General features: G+C 41.1%; 1 protein-coding gene across 1 annotated transcript; it reads right to left on the bottom strand.

The window, feature by feature from the left end:
- Window positions 1-709: 709 nt before the first annotated feature.
- On the bottom strand, window positions 710-14,452 carry lingo1b (leucine rich repeat and Ig domain containing 1b). Its single transcript, XM_057348158.1, has 2 exons — window positions 14,084-14,452; window positions 710-4,229 (listed from the first exon to the last, which is right to left on the bottom strand). Exons 1-2 carry the CDS (start codon window positions 14,093-14,095, stop codon window positions 2,709-2,711), a joined length of 1,533 nt encoding a protein of 510 aa, XP_057204141.1. The 5' UTR covers window positions 14,096-14,452; the 3' UTR covers window positions 710-2,708.
- Between the last annotated feature and the right edge of the window lie 1,544 nt (window positions 14,453-15,996).

The raw sequence follows: 15,996 nt of genomic DNA, 5'->3' as shown, positions 1-15,996 counted from the left end.
TGAACCCTTTGAGACATTGACGCCAGATGCAGAACCGAATGAAAACCCCAGTTCCAAAGGAAATCAGTTGATGCCTCTTCATCTTTAAAACTGAAACGGATTATATTTACTCACAGTTCCAATGTATTTGTGTAAACTTTGCATTAACCCGAATAAATCATTTTTGATTAACACAGACTTCATTACCAGATATTGTTTTTCTTCTTAGAGGTCTTACTTCACTAAATATTAATCACATCAGTATTCTTTCTTTTGCGAATGGATGCTCCACTTCCTCTCTCATTAATGTCACCCACCCCACCTCGCTGTTGTATTTGCTCAGTATTAAAGCACTGCGCGGGTTGGCCAACTGTTTGTGAGTCAGCTTGCTGAAAAAAAGGCAGAAAGGCGATTTTACAAAACCACCGCTTCCCATTTAAACATGAGGCCTCTGTGCCTAGACCCAGATGACGCATTCCTCATTACACGGCTGTGGGAGATGATGGCTTGTCAGGTCGGTCCTATGCTGACATGTGCAGTGACTTTGTGCCTCATAGCTTGTCTAAGCATGTGCATTCAAAAACCACAGCATCTCTGAATATTTGGGAGTGTGGTACATGGATTGTTTTGGAGAGGAAATGACAGACTGTGAGTCACATTTATTAAAAAGACTGAATAGACAAAACATTGTCTATCCTTAAAGTCTAACATATCATACATTGTCAAAAAGTGAGAATTCGTTTTTTTAATTAGGGTCAAAATTGATACATTTCAAGTTAATCCAATTAGGCAGAATCAGGAAGGGTCTGAACTCCAAGCTATAATCCTTGGTTGATGTAATACTTCAAATCCATTCTCATTAACATTATGATGCGTTCACCACTAGAACAAAAATATATTTTTTGTTTGCAGAAAAAATACATTTTCAGCACATGTTGAGTTGTAAAAAAGAGGTGGGGGGACAGTACATTAGAGCACCTTCTTAACGGGGTAGTTCACCCAAAAATGAAAATTCTGTCATGAATTGCTCACTTTTTTAGTAGTTTCAAACCTGTGTAATTTCTTTGTTCTGATGAACACAGAGAAAGATATTTGGACAAATGCTTGTAACCAAAAAATCTTGGACTCCACTGACTACCATAGTAGGAAAAATTACAATGGTGGTCAAAAGAGAAATTACTACATTCTTCAAAATATCTTGTTTTGTGTTCAACAGAACAAAAAAATCTATAATAAATTTTTCATAGTCAATGGGGTCCAAGAACTGTTTGGTTACAAGCATTCTTCCAAATATCTTTCTCTGTGTTTATCAGAACAAAGACATGTGTACAGATTTGGAAGTACTCGAAGGTGAGTGAATGATGACAGAATTTTTATTTTGGGGTGAACTGTCACTATAATAATCTACCCGCTTCATTCACAGAGCCACAGAAATGAGCAAAGACGCTGGCGTACAAAAGCTTGTAATTTTAATATGCTTTACAGTCATCCATTGTCCCAAAATCAGCACTGTGTTGTCAATCAAGTGTTTTAAGGGTTTGAAGAACACATTTACCTACCGAACAACTGCTGCCTCATGAGAGTGATAGAAAATGGCATTACAGCATGGCAAATTAATGCCATCTGGATGACTAAATCAATAAAACTGTAAACTTCTCATCGGTAGGTAAATAAAACCGTGAAGATCTGTCAGATGATACAGTAGTTTAGTGTGAATACAACCACAGGTCCAATAGGTTTGTCACATTTTCATTCAGAGAAAATGGCTTTAAATTCAAAGCTACATCGGGCTTAGGATACTATGTACAGTGTCAACATTGAAATTGCACCGTCAAATCAAAAAATACTTTATGATTAATACTTGACTTTTGACATATTATGATTGTCAAGCCTAATCAATAAATCATTTTTAAAACAAATTTATCTCTTATAAAGAGTTGGTAATGGACATTTACAGTGATTTCATTAGACCTATACACTTTGCATGTATCTATATGGCACATGCACTCCAGTAGGCTCAACAACCCAGTTGCATTTAACCACTGTATTGCCCAATGTACATTGACATAATTATGTACAGGAAAAAACATAAGAGGACAGGTATAAACATACCGGTGCTCTGGATTCTGGCTTCTGAACAAAGGACTATATATTTCAACACTTACCCAAACAAATACACAGATATTTGAAACCTGCCTGCTTTCCCTTTGAAGACACAATCCAAGTGAGATTGTTCTATACAGTTTGTAAAAAAAAATGCAAAAGGCTTTTGTTAGAATAATGTTCTTTTCACATCTCTATAATGGGTGCAAAAGTAACCACGCCCTCATTCATCAAGGTAAGTCAAGAACACCTATACCTCACGTAATGCACACACAATGGCGATTAGTCCGTTAAATCATCTTCATACTGATCTTGTGCGATCCCTCCGTCGGGCTGCTGTCTCCATCTACTTTTCGTGGCACGTACTCAATCTCGATGTTTGGCTTGGCATTGCCTTTTCCTCGACTCCAGAGGAACAGGAGCACCAGACAGAACAGCACCACTCCAAGGAACGAGATAAACCCCATAGTTGTAGCGATAATGAGAGTCTTCATATCAAAGGGAAAGGGATCTGTAACACCAGTCCCATTTGCACCACCATCATTGGGCTGGTTTGAGATGAAGGCAAAGGTCTTATTGGGCTGATGGGGCCAATTAGGAGAATAGCTATGAACGTGCAGGTGGGCCTAACGGGTGTCGTTTCCCCCCGCGTTGACGGCAAAACACGTGTACGTGCCATTGTCTTGTATTTGGGCGTATCTAACCTCCAGGGTGCCGTCTGGAGACACCGACAGCCGGCCGATGCTTTTTGTAGTAATAAATTGCTTTTTGGGAGACTGCCACATAATCACAGGTGCTGGGTCTCCATCTGCCTGGCAAGGGAATTGAACTGTGGTGCCCTCATCCACGTATCGATGAAGGGCTTTGTGATCTCGTATCTTTGATTTTTCACAGGTGAAATAGTTGGCCGGGAGAACGTCCGGGAAGTCTTTAAACTCTTTACCCTGCAAAAACTCTGGCGTCTCACAAGATGGCTGCTGGCGGTTGAAATTGAGTCTCCATCGACGGCGAAAGACCCAGAGCAGACGACAGTCACACGCCAGGGGGTTGTCGTGGAGAGCCAGCATCTCCAGGTTGCCGACCGAGTGAAACGCAGACTCCTCTAAAGTGCTTAGACTATTGCTGGATACATTGAGAACCCGAAGGTAGTTGAGTCCTCTGAAAGAATAAGGCTCGATGCTCGCTAGCCGTCCCCCTACCAAGTGAAACGCCTGGAGCCTCAGCAAATTGTGCATTTTGTTGCCCTCCACGACCTCAATCGGATTGAAGGACAGGTTGAAAAAGCGAAGGTAAACCAGGTGTTGAATGGCCACGTAAGGGACAGCAGTAAGATTGCAGTTCGTGATACTCAGGGTTGTGATGTTAAGCCCGTGGAGGGACCTGGCAGTCAAGGTCTCTAAAAGAGGCCAGTTTGCTATCTCTAAGACTTTGAGTCGATAGAGCCTCCTGAAGGAATAGTCTCGAATGATGTTGATGTTGAGATGGCGCAGCCTGAGGGACAGCAGGTTGTGAAGATGACTGAAGGCCTCTGTTGGCACAGAGGTCAGGTTGCATCTTTCCATTGTGAGCTGCTCTAGGCTACTGAGACCGTGAAAAGCTCGGTGAGAGATAAACACCAGGTCATTATCCCCCACCTCTAGCTCCTTCAGGTTGTAAAGGTCTTGAAACATATAGTCCAACAAAATGACAATCTTATTCTCACTAATATCTAACTTAGTGAGGTTACTGAGGCCAGTGAAAACACCCAGCTGGATCAACTTAAGCTTGTTGTTGCGCAGTCCCAGCGTTCTTAAGCCAAGGAGGTTGCTGAAAGCCCCCGGTTCGATGACCGCAATGATGTTCTCATTAAGCTGTAGCTCCTCCAGGTGTGGGTAGTTGAGAAACTCCTCGGGGTTCATGGCTTTCAGGCGGTTCTTGCTGAGATCCAGCAGCCGCGTCTCAATGGGAATTCCCTCGGGGAGGGCGATCAGCTTCCGCCGGTGGCACACGACCGAGCGCTCTTGGGCGCTGCATTCGCAGCGAGAGGGGCAGCCGGTGGCGGAACCTGACAGGACGGTACCCAGCATCAGGATGAGAATGGGCTGCCAGCATGCCATAAGGTAGCTGTGCCCATTTGCCTCTCCAGCCACCATTTTGATGGTAACCTGCTGAGAAAGAGAGGAGAGAAATTAGGTCAGAATTCATATACACGGAATTCACAGTATAAGACAAGAAAGGCACAACATCTGAGAGACTATCTTCAAGTTCTTAAAATAGCAAAAGATGGCGTTAGAGAAAATGCTGATGTTAAAAAAAATGGAACAGACTACTGCACAGGAACATGCTGCGTAAAGGCAACACACAGCTTTGATTTATGATAGAACAGAGACATTAAAAATAAAAGGATGAAGCCGTATAAGAAATAGAAAACAGAAATAAACGACGCTGGCCATAAACAAGTATAGCCGCAGACAAAGTGCGTGTTTAAATTGTATTCTATTTAATTACATATCATATATTGTTTTAATATCAGCTAGCAAACAGAAATTGAGGCTTTTATCTCTTTTACATTTAAAGCATACAATTCATCATGACTAATGGCTTGGACCACTGAAACAGATGAATGATTTCGGGTGTAAAACATTATAGAAGTGAGAAAATTGAACACATCCTTAGTGTTGCAATGTGAATGCAACCTTGAGATTGCATAAAAACATGGCATGAAGAATTGAAACAGGGAGAAATCAAGAGGTTATCAAAACTAATTCAACTTGGTCTCGCCTGTATTTTAGTGTGCTTTAGCCTTCTCAGGCTTTCACCTCTGCTTCCTCTGCAAATTGATCGAGCTAGCTCAATTCCGATCTAATAGCTTCTCTCAACTATGTACTTTAGAATGATGGAGATCTCGGTTCACGGCCCTTCAGGAGCCTTGTGAAGCATTGACATGAAGGAACACAAGGCACACGCAACTGCCCATAAAGACACATGAGCTGCATTCCATGAGACATGGGATTGCTAATTGGACTAGTCAAATACAAATCATGTTAAGTAGGCAGGCCAGTTTAATAATTGATTAGGTAAACCTTAAGTAGCTTCCATTTGTAAAGCAAGCGAATGGGATACGAAATTAACTACTCGTTGTGGCAGTTAATTGAAACACATCTATGCAAATTCAGTGGATAGACTTTAATTTTGGCAAAACCTTAGAATAACAGTTAAAGGCCTTATAACATTGTGTCTACTCAACGCCACAGAGTATTTCTGCATAAATGAATAGCAAATATTAACTTGTATTTACATTCACAGGGGAGATATTATCACGGCTTCTAATGACGTTTAAATTCATTCTATTATTTACCCTCGAGAAACCTATACAAGATGCAGAAAGAGTGCATTATCTGAATAAAGCACACCCGAGAGAATGGCAAGAAAATGTTTTGATCACCTGAAACAGTCTGTAAAAAGAGCGTGATAGAAAAAGCCTACATGCAGCCATCTGCTTAATGCAGCGTCACTGCAGAGATGCGCAGATTTCATTTCCGAGTGTTTTCAGGTGCGTCGGAGACGAGCGAAACCCCTCCGAGTTCCGGCGTGAAATGAGGTGAGTAGTTCCAACGATAACAATTTCATATTAGTGCTCCTCAGATAGATCAAAAGGGCCGTTGTTGTCAAGAGTGCTTATCCCTCGTTCATCTATCGAGTGTGATCTGCATGCAGGCGGGAAGGAGAGAGATCCGGCTACTGTGAGAGAATTACAACATCGATTAAAAGACTCGTGTGGCATAAGGAGGTGTGAGGGTGAAGGTCATGACGTAAACAGAGCTGCCAAGACTGAGATGTTTTAATAATGGGGAATCTTTCACCGATCTTCCCGGGCTTAGCGGGCATCATGGTGCCGGCCTCTAGAGACACAACAAGAATTTTTTAACTGCTAAAGCTATTACACGTGACATCGCCTGTTATGTAAATATCGCAATAATTTGCATGTCTCCCAAATATGTGCCAAACATCCGCCTTTAACCTTTAACTATAATTGGGGAGATTTTTCTGTGGAGAGGGGAGGTCAAAGGTGCTGCCTCATTAAGGTTATGGACAAATTCGCCAGGTTATTTTCAACAGACGAACAAAAGCAGATGGAAAATCATGATAGAATTACAGAAGGTCTCTTTGGTGTGATCACAGTTTTCTTAATTAAACAAGACCATCGCATCCAAACTCAAAATGTGTGTTATGGTATCACATTGCACTCCCGTAGGAAATAATAGCTGTGCTTATACACAGAAAAAGTGTACCTGCTTTAACACTGATAAAAAGCTAACTGTAAACAATTGTCTTGGTATTTCTTGGCCAATAATTTGTGATCGCTTGCCAATGGGTGAAGTGAAAACTATAGTAGTTTAACTAAAAATAAAAATTAGACAAATGTTTTACGTTTCAATAACACACCCCCACACACAACCATTCATCTTTATTCAGTAAGCTTCATAATAACTCTAACCTTTCTTTTAGCCCAAAGGCTAAGGTATGCAAATGCCTTAAAACTAATTTAGCCTTGGTGGTCAACTGACGGCAATTGAAAAGCCACTACACAAAGTGTTGGATTTATTATCCAATTAAAAGATTAAATCATCGTTCAGGAAGCCACTATTCTGTAAACATACAAATCAAAGTCTGTCAGGCAACCATGAATAATGCATGTAGAGGAAAAATGCTTCTCACTGTTGCGCTGCCAGAATATTGCATTGACAGAGTAATTCTCAATATAGTGAACTCACTCACATGGTCAACAGCTCATCTTATTAGTCAACACCCCCGCGCATGAGTTTCCATGTAGAGAATTGTGTCTTTAAAGGCATATCTTCAGGGCACTTAAGTCTAACCAGCCGTACCGGAATACATCGAGACAGAAACGTGCTCCTTTAGCCTGATTGATTTTAAGAAATACACAGTAGTCAATGTGAGTTATTCTAAAAATCTTTAGAGTCTGGCCAGTTGAACCTGCACCGTAACAAGTCCAAAGCAGTTAGCACCAAGGGAAGCTCTGCTGTCATATACATAAAGGTGCAATACAAAACAAATGAAATGTAACTGTTTACGCTAAACACAGATTAGAGCATGCTATGTTCTGCCTGCGTCAACATCAAAAGGGCAGACTTTCCTATTTTAGCACAGCACTAAACGTTCTCTGTATTTAATAATTACTAGCCAACATTCGCACCAAGCATCACTTCAGCCTCTTACACGCATGACAGACCTCATGTTGTTTAAAGCAAGTTGCTCTACTAAGACCTCTGTGGTGGAAATGACATTCTTCCCTGTATTCTGTTCCCTGAGTAACATGGGAAGGTCATACCCATTCAGCCCTGCCCGCTGGCTTCCACGGAAGAAATAAAGTGTCGACCAAGTTTATTTTAACATAGCGCTCCTCTGAGAGAGAGGGACCCTCGGTAGTCTCCGATCTCACATGTGATGTGTTATTTTGCCACATTGCAACATTAACTGTAACTCGACAGGCTACAGTAACTCAATTAAGCTCTCACATTAACTTGCAGGGGTACGAACGGGCCATATATGATAAAGTAGTTTAAAGGATTGTCGATCGGTCCAGCTCAATGAAGTTATAAGCAAATTAACTGACATATCTGTAGCTTTGGTTTTCAATTATCTGTTGTCGGCAGATGGGAGGAATGAGGGAGGCTTCGTTTTCGCAGCGTCTGCCGACCGATGCCTCCTTCCTGTGCTAATGGAGGACTAGATCTCTTAGATTACTGCACCTTCCCAACACTCATGAAGTTAATAAGTGTTGCGCTTCAGAGATTTGTCCTCTTCTTCGCTATTTGTTACTTTCAGGGCCATCTGTCAAGCCAGAGGGCAAAATCAATTCTGCCTCCAACTTTGGAAACCCAAGCTATTTATCTGTTTAAGGTAGAGACCTTCAATAACTAAGAGAGAAAATAAATGTGTGAGGTTGAAGCACTTAACAAATATGAGGATTTAACTTTGCCGACGAAACACTGTTTCTCGTGGATGTTTAGTTCTAAGACGAATTATGCAGACAAAACCAAACACACCCTTCAGAGCGATATCCAAATTCATTGTCATAGGAGACCACAGAGAGCGGCTATCAGTTGAATTGATTTTATATTTTCACGTTACACTGCTCGTGTGTTTTAATGCTCACTGGATGATATTCTGTCTCACCCACTCATGTACAAATGTAATTTAACCCAAAGGTCCATCTTCCTGCTCCCTCTCTCCTCTGTCCTCTGTTTCATCTTGGTGATAACCTTGAGAAAAATATCACATCTATTTTTCTCTCCCTGTTCACCATCCTAGTCCTGACCTTGCCGGAGAGCCTCAGCTGGACTAAGCAAGGCAAATAAGCAAAGCAAAGGAGAAACCCACTTGCAGATTCCTTCAATCCTGTTTATTTGGGTTTTATAGTGTAACCCAGAGGTCTTTTGCACAGTGTGAAATAAACAACAAGAAACACATTAAATTGCAGTACTTGTGAATTGGGCCATAAAAATAACAGTTTAGCTAAGACTTTTTTCAAAGTTTTTCTGTTTTCAAATTAGTAGTGTGTTGTGTTGAATTGTTATTATGAATTAGGTATAGACGGTTTCACTTTCATCGGACGCACGTGCCTGGCCTGAAGTTGCCCTGGGGTCTATGTTTGTTGATCAATCTGGCTAGTGGCTAATAATATAACAATTTATATGTTATTTAATTTTTTCATTGTAAAATAGTTGTATTAAATAAACTATTTGTTGAATTTCATTGTATATTAATTTTATTAAATAAACTAAAATTGGTCAAGTTGTTGAATGGGTTTGGCCAAGTAACAGTTCTTCTACTGGCAACCCAAAATAACACTGGCTAGACATATTTTAACTTGCTAGCTAATTCAATTTACTCTTTTGCTTGTTTTCAGAACTCATCTACAGGGACTGTAGTATTCTTTGCGGATGTGTACCCGAAGTTAAGTTTGGGCCACAAAAGCGTGCATGCGCAGTAACGTTTGTTTACGTTGTTGCTTTGAAACCGTCTATACTGTGTGCTCTGACACAGACAGTGTATTTGCTTTGCACCTGTGCAGTTGAATAATGTGTTTTTGTAAAACATACATTACAAATTTCACCCAACATTACACATGTGTATAAGGTCATATGACAAAGCGTTCTGATTTGATTTTTAAGTGCCCAATATTAAACTAACTCCTCATAAAGAAATACGTGCTACAGTCCGGGTGGGTTCAGGCTTGAAACAATACACTCATTTTTAACAACAACAAAAAAATAGATAAAAACTTAGGGGTTATTTTTATGCATCAATTCAAATGTTAGAAGAAACAGAAGCGAATCGATGGAGAATTGGCTTCAGGGTGTTCTAAAGTGAGGCACAAGTAGAAACAATTTGGGAAATGTTTCGTTTTGTTTTGATTTACATTAGATTCATTTAGAGGAAAATTAAATAATGATTCATTTGAGCTGGCAAATGATAGAACTAAGCATAATGTTTCATAATAGTACAACAGTGTAATAGAAAGCTACTTTGAGTTCAAAGTATATAAAATATATAATGCTGTAACTAATCGGCTATACTGGCCTGAGGGGGTTCATCCTGTTTCTTCTGCCAATCTATTTATTCACCATCTTCACTCTCTTTCTCTGCCTCTCTCTCTCCTATTCTCCCTCTCTTTCATTTCGCAGCTCTGATCACATTGCACACATTTCAGAGTTTGACACGAATGGTGAAACAATGGACTCGAATAAGCAATCAATAGCTATATAAATAAACCCAACGCATAAATAGCTATTTGCTAAATTGGTGGTAATCGTTTGTCTGTTTTCATGCAGCATTACAGTGGTGAAATGGCACCGGTGACCCCATTTCCTCTCTTATAGCTCTGTGTATGCAATATCAAGATTACTTTTACCCTGATAACCTGAAAAATGTATGCAAAGAAATGTTTTATTGATACAGTTCAATAACTGTTTAGGACTAAAACCAAATCACTCAAATCAGTTGAATTATTACTGTGCAGTCATGAGAGAAACTGTTTTGGTCTGCATGTGTGTCGCTCCTCTACCAAAACGGACTGGCTTATAAATAATAGCAAAGGCACAGTGAGATAGCGAAATTTTGTTTACCAATAATTCTGGATGAGAGGTCATTTACATTAGTGTTATACCTGCCCGAGTTAAGAGTGGCAAATCAAGTTGCTGCCATTCATCACGACATAAGCAGGTGTCTTTATCTGTATTTACAACAGCACTTAATCACAGAAGACCTGAGCCAAATCAATAATCAGCCCTGCTTGCCCCATACATTTGTCTTCTTCCTACCTCGCACAAACAACTTTGTATACCAAATCAGCTCGGGTTTTAAGCCTACGGATGCGGCATTCAAAGCAAAGACATATCTTCCAACTGTTTGCTTCCTTTTTACTCTTTTGATCTTGTTTTTTGATGACAGTGAGATTTAGATCAAAGCCCAAGGTTTGGAAAGCTACATTCCACTAAAGAAAAAACTAACATGAACCGTGATGTCGAAACACCTGGAACTCAAGACTTATCGATGCAAAAATGTCAAGCACTGCGATAACATTTTTTTCACTCTTCAAACAAAAGATATGACTAAAACAAGGTTATTGCATTTGAGAAGAATAATATACAGATAGAAACTATATAATAGTAAGAATTGTTGACAAATAAACCTTAAATGTGTCCTATGGTGTGACAGCAAAACGAATGAAGATAAATCTCTCTTATAAATATTGATAATGTAAAATAATATATTATTAATAGTTTGTTTTCTAAATTTTTGCTTTGTACCACCACACATGTACAGCATATTTGTCAACTACCCAGTTGTAAACAGGAATATATACACTTAAACAGCACCTAAATCCAAGAAACTGGAAAATTACATCAAAAAGGTTCTTCTGACCACATGCACCAACCTACTCTGTGTCTGATGGTGGCCTGGAAGTTTCATGCTTTCATAAATTGAGTAAATGACACGAATGTTTTAACTCCAAGCGTGGTTGAGATTGAAATTAGTTACGACCTGTCGCACGAATATTGGTCTTCTGACTAACTGCCTGTGGAGCAACGGTTGCAGTTTAAATAAGCATCCATCAAGGGGTGCGAATGGAACAGATGTAGCGCATTTCTGCACCGTCTCGCACTGCTCTCTTAATCTTGACAATGAAATGCATCCATCCCTTGTGAACGACATCAAGAATGTGCCCACCCAGCCACCTGCTGAAACATTATAGGTTATTTCGGCACACGGTCGGGCTAAATTTGCGAAGCCCGAGATGCTGTCAGGTTCCTTGTCATCGCGCAAAGTATAATTGGGCCCGGCTCCATGTCAATCCTGCCCTCAACTTTCTGGCAATGGTTAATAATAATTCCATAAAGTGTTTTTCTTTCCTCATTAAAGCTCTTGAGATTCACTTTAAATTCACAGCTACCAGCAGGCAAAGCTGGTAATTACTCCAAGCGCTCGCTCTCTTTTAAACACAGGACTCTTTGTTTTGGGTTTAATTGAAACAAAAGGAGAGAGAAATTGTGGAGAGAATATAGGACGATCGTAATCCCGAAAGCAATCTAGCTCAAACCGAGCTCCTTGGAGTTCTTTATCAATGCTACTATTAGGAAGGAGCTTATCTCAGGAAATTAGCCACGGAACAATCACTCTCAAGCTTTCTGAATTATGCCAGCATTGTTCCTCTGACCAACACTCCATCCGAGGCTAATAATAATATTTTTATTACTCTGACTGATACAATCAACGATATCTTCCCCCGCTTTAACAGGGCCCAAACATGCCTATTGACAGCGGTCCAGACAACGCGGCCGCTTGAGATACGGTGGCGACTTCTTTGAAATGATTGATAGCATTGCTGCAGACATGCAAACAGAATTTCATTCACACATAACCCCTCAAATGGGATGGAAAATGGGGCCCCGTCCCCCTCCCACATGCCCGTCTGGTTTTTTTTTTTACATAAAGCTGTTATGATGAAATTTTAATGGGAGAGTCTACTGCAGTGAAGCGACTCTGTGACCTTCTGAATACATTTGTGGGAGGCTGGAGTGAGCGCTCGCTGTCTGATATGCCACTCGGTCGCCTCTCACAGCAGCCCCTCGCTGGCTCTCTCGCTATGTACGGCCCATTTTAATAGTCCCTCATTTTGTGTGACAGAAAAGAGGCACTTCGCTGATGCCGTCTGATTCTTGCATCTCTCCATAATGAGGACAAACGCATGCCCCATCTCTCTATCTGTGCCAACGCGGCTGAAAGCAGGCCCTCACTGAGTGCTTAAAAAAGCGTGTCGAAAAGATGACGGGGTTAATGAATAGGGGAGCGAGCAGGGAAGGTGGAAAAGCGAGGGCTGCAGGGGGGCTCAGGATTCACAGGTCGCAATCGGCAAAGATCTGTATTGTAATGATTTCTGGGATTTGGCCCTTTTTTATGCCTGGGCTGCATCGTTCACAAATGCTGTGAAAACATCAGGGCTGAAAGGCACAGGCGCTAATTTATGTGTGAACACACAGCACATGAGCGAGGTGATGCAGTTCTCCCGTTGCACTGCCTTATCTTGTTTCATCTGGTGTTTGTTATCAGACGGCAGCATTATCATAATGGCTATTACCACCAACAGAGAATTTGCTCAATGGGGATATTGTCTGTTAACACAATTGTCAGCTTATTGAAAACATATTTCATTGTAGCTATAGACTAGAGTCTAATTTGTAATAGTGACTGTTGGATTGTCAGTCACTGCTTTATGTTTTGGCCTGGATTTCTCTTCTGCCAAGTTACAGCATCTCCGGGATGTGGCTAGGATACTGTTGCCATGCAGTTGATTTACGTTCCTACCCAATACATACCTATATGCATATTGCAGATGCATTACATTTGGATGGATAGCCCTGTGTGTTCAGAGGGGAAAAAAAACAGCCGAAGCAGGTTTGAGCGCCTTCTCTGTTTTAAATCTATCTTTAAAGACACACTGTGCTCTGTAAAACCAGAGCACACTATGTCTTGGATTTGAAACTGAGAATGTGCTCAATACCACTAGACATTTGTTCGCACATCAGCAGGGTACTTTGAACATTAACGGTCTGCATGATAGAGGCTAGAAAAGGGATTTTGGGTTTTTATGGAAACGCACTGACAATGCACCTTTACATAAACAGCTATGCATAGATGGATCTGACAGTTGTAAAAGATGTACCAATGAGGGCATTGAGAAAGCATGAATCATTGATGTATCCAGTAAGACTCTTAATGCATTTCTGGCAGTCTGCCAGGATTAAGAAATAAAGTGTAATTTTATTCCTTTAAATGCCACTTTACCGGAGCAGGAAGTTGCTTGTCCTAAGCTTTCAAACAGGGAGAAACGAGATAGAAAATGAGTGAGAGGAACAGAGAAAATGAAGGGAGTATAATGCAGCCGGCTCTATAATGAGGGCTGTGAACAAAAAAAAATGCACTCAAAAGCACTAAACGCGATACGTTACTTTCATGCATTTTACAAAATGAAGATGCCTAATTTTAGCAATAATCCACGACAACATAATGGAAAGACAGAAATATACTCAGAATGTTGTTTGTGTTGTGTTTGTACCCCTGACACAAATAAAGATGAGACACTCCATACACTACAGTTTGTACATCATACATTCACGCCTGCAATTTAGACAACATGTATTCTAGAGATGGTGTGAGTGAGATTTTTTAAGAATAGAATACAGGTAAAAATATGTATGAACCCTCACACTGGCAAATGTTCATTTATATCGAATGACCCCCTCCCTGTTCAATGACAGTCCACAGCCATTTCACATCTAATGTCCGGTAACCAGAACCATTATTCAGCATCTTTCTCGCACGAGCGTGTCCCATTTCCTAACAAAATACATTCCTCTTCAAAAACGCAAGTATTATCTTCCTTCCCAACACCTCAGAGTTCTCTCATCTAGCACAAAAAGCATACAGCCCTTACCAGAAACGTCATGCAGTGGAGTCTAAATTTGGCGATCCCATTCTGCCAGAGTGCAGTTTACATCCAAAGCGCTCCAGAGTGGCACAACGGAGGCCCTTAAAGAATTTAACGAGTAAATTAAATTTAAAAAAAAAAAAACAGCACGCAATTCCTCAAATCGCAAGAGCAAGATGTCCCGAAAATTCTCAGGATTGAGCAGAAACGGCTACGGTCCTCAAATAAGAGAGTCTGTCCCAGATGCAGGCATGCATGTAAACAGGAGCGCACCCGCTCGCGTACATGCCATACCCAGCAGAGCGCGAACGCGAGCGCGCAAAAGAAAGACGGAGAGGGAGGAGTCGGCGCTGTGCAAGGTGGAGGGAGGAGCTGTGGCGCATTGAGATGGAGAGATGGAGTAGGCTGAGGCAGAGAGAGAAAAAGCTCAAGACTGGCAGGCAGCAAAGAGGGATAAGGAGGGCGGTGGAGGTGCGATGAGGGGAGGGGGATTGGAGCAGCACAAAGCTCAAAACAGGGATAATGTAACTAATGAAATGAAATTCTGCTGTTCATCAGAGTGACTGCAGTGAGGAATAAGAGAAGGGGACAGGGGGTTCTCGCATGCAGTACTCGTGGGGGTGACGGAGGTTTGAGAAATTTGAGTATACATTTGCGAGACCTCTCTCCACCTCGCTGTCATTCTGTCAGGACGTGGTGATTAATGCCAGGCTTTTATGCTAAATGCAGCCTTCGTCAAAAGCAACCAGGAGCTGCAATGTGACAAACAGATGACTCATGGAGGTAAACAGGCAGGGTGGATAAACAACAACCAATTGAGAGGGAGTGAGAGAGAGAGAGAGGACAGAGAGGATTTTGGCTGAGTCTGCTTAGCCAATAGCGGTAGTGAACTGCAAGGTCAGTCTATGGGGGATTCGCCCTGTGGGATATAATCAGGTGTAAATCCTTGTAAGTCCCCACACCATTATACTAAACAATAAACGGGAAGCAGTGCGCAGCAGGTAGAGAGAGGAGCGAGATTACCGGAGGGGGATAATCAAATGCAGATTTGATGGAGGATGGAGGGGAAGGGTGATGTGGAGCATAAGACACAGGGGTGTTAAGCAGCACAAACAGAATGAAGAGGCGCCTCGATATTCTTCTGAGGGTGAGGAAGAGAGAGGTGCAGGCGACCTTACGTGTGTGAGGGACTTATCTCTTCACAGTGAAACCAGATCAAGTCATGATGTGGGAGATGAAGTGCGTGAGAACCATTGTGGATCTGTCCTAGACGTTTTTTGTTAACAGTCTAATCTTCCCATGCAACACCAACGCAGAGCTGGCAATGGTGTGACTTATTATGAGCTGTTGGGTGGTATATGGCACCAAGTCAAGATTTTTTGTGATTTAATTAATGCTATAAATGTTATGATAGATAGATAGATAGATAGATAGATAGATAGATAGATAGATAGATAGATAGATAGATAGGTAGGTAGGTAGGTAGGTAGGTAGGTAGGTAGGTAGGTAGGTAGGTAGGTAGATAGATAGATAGATAGATAGATAGATAGATAGATAGATAGATAGATAGATAGATAGATAGATAGATAGATAGATAGATAGATAGATAGATAGATAGGTGCTGTTCGGTGATATGAATTTTTAATGTCTGGATTCTTCTGCTTGTCTGTGTTTGCAGCATTCCAAGAATATACCTTTTAAATAGTATCTTGGACATAAATCAGACGAATGGCACTATGGACGTCTGTAGTGGAGCAGAGGGCATTTTGACATAGGACTTTCTGACATTTAAGTAATAATCTCATTCTCCTGAGAGCTTCTGGAATGCTGTAAACCATACAAGTAGGTAATAAGAACAAAGAAATCCTGCAGATGAAACTGTCCTGAAGCATTCTTCACTCCTAACAATGACTGTGTGA

The sequence above is a fragment of the Triplophysa rosa genome, linkage group LG1, assembly GCF_024868665.1.
Source record: "Triplophysa rosa linkage group LG1, Trosa_1v2, whole genome shotgun sequence".
Lineage (NCBI taxonomy): Eukaryota > Metazoa > Chordata > Actinopteri > Cypriniformes > Nemacheilidae > Triplophysa > Triplophysa rosa.
Note: the sequence above shows the minus strand (reverse complement) of the source record. Positions and strands in the feature narration are given on the sequence as shown.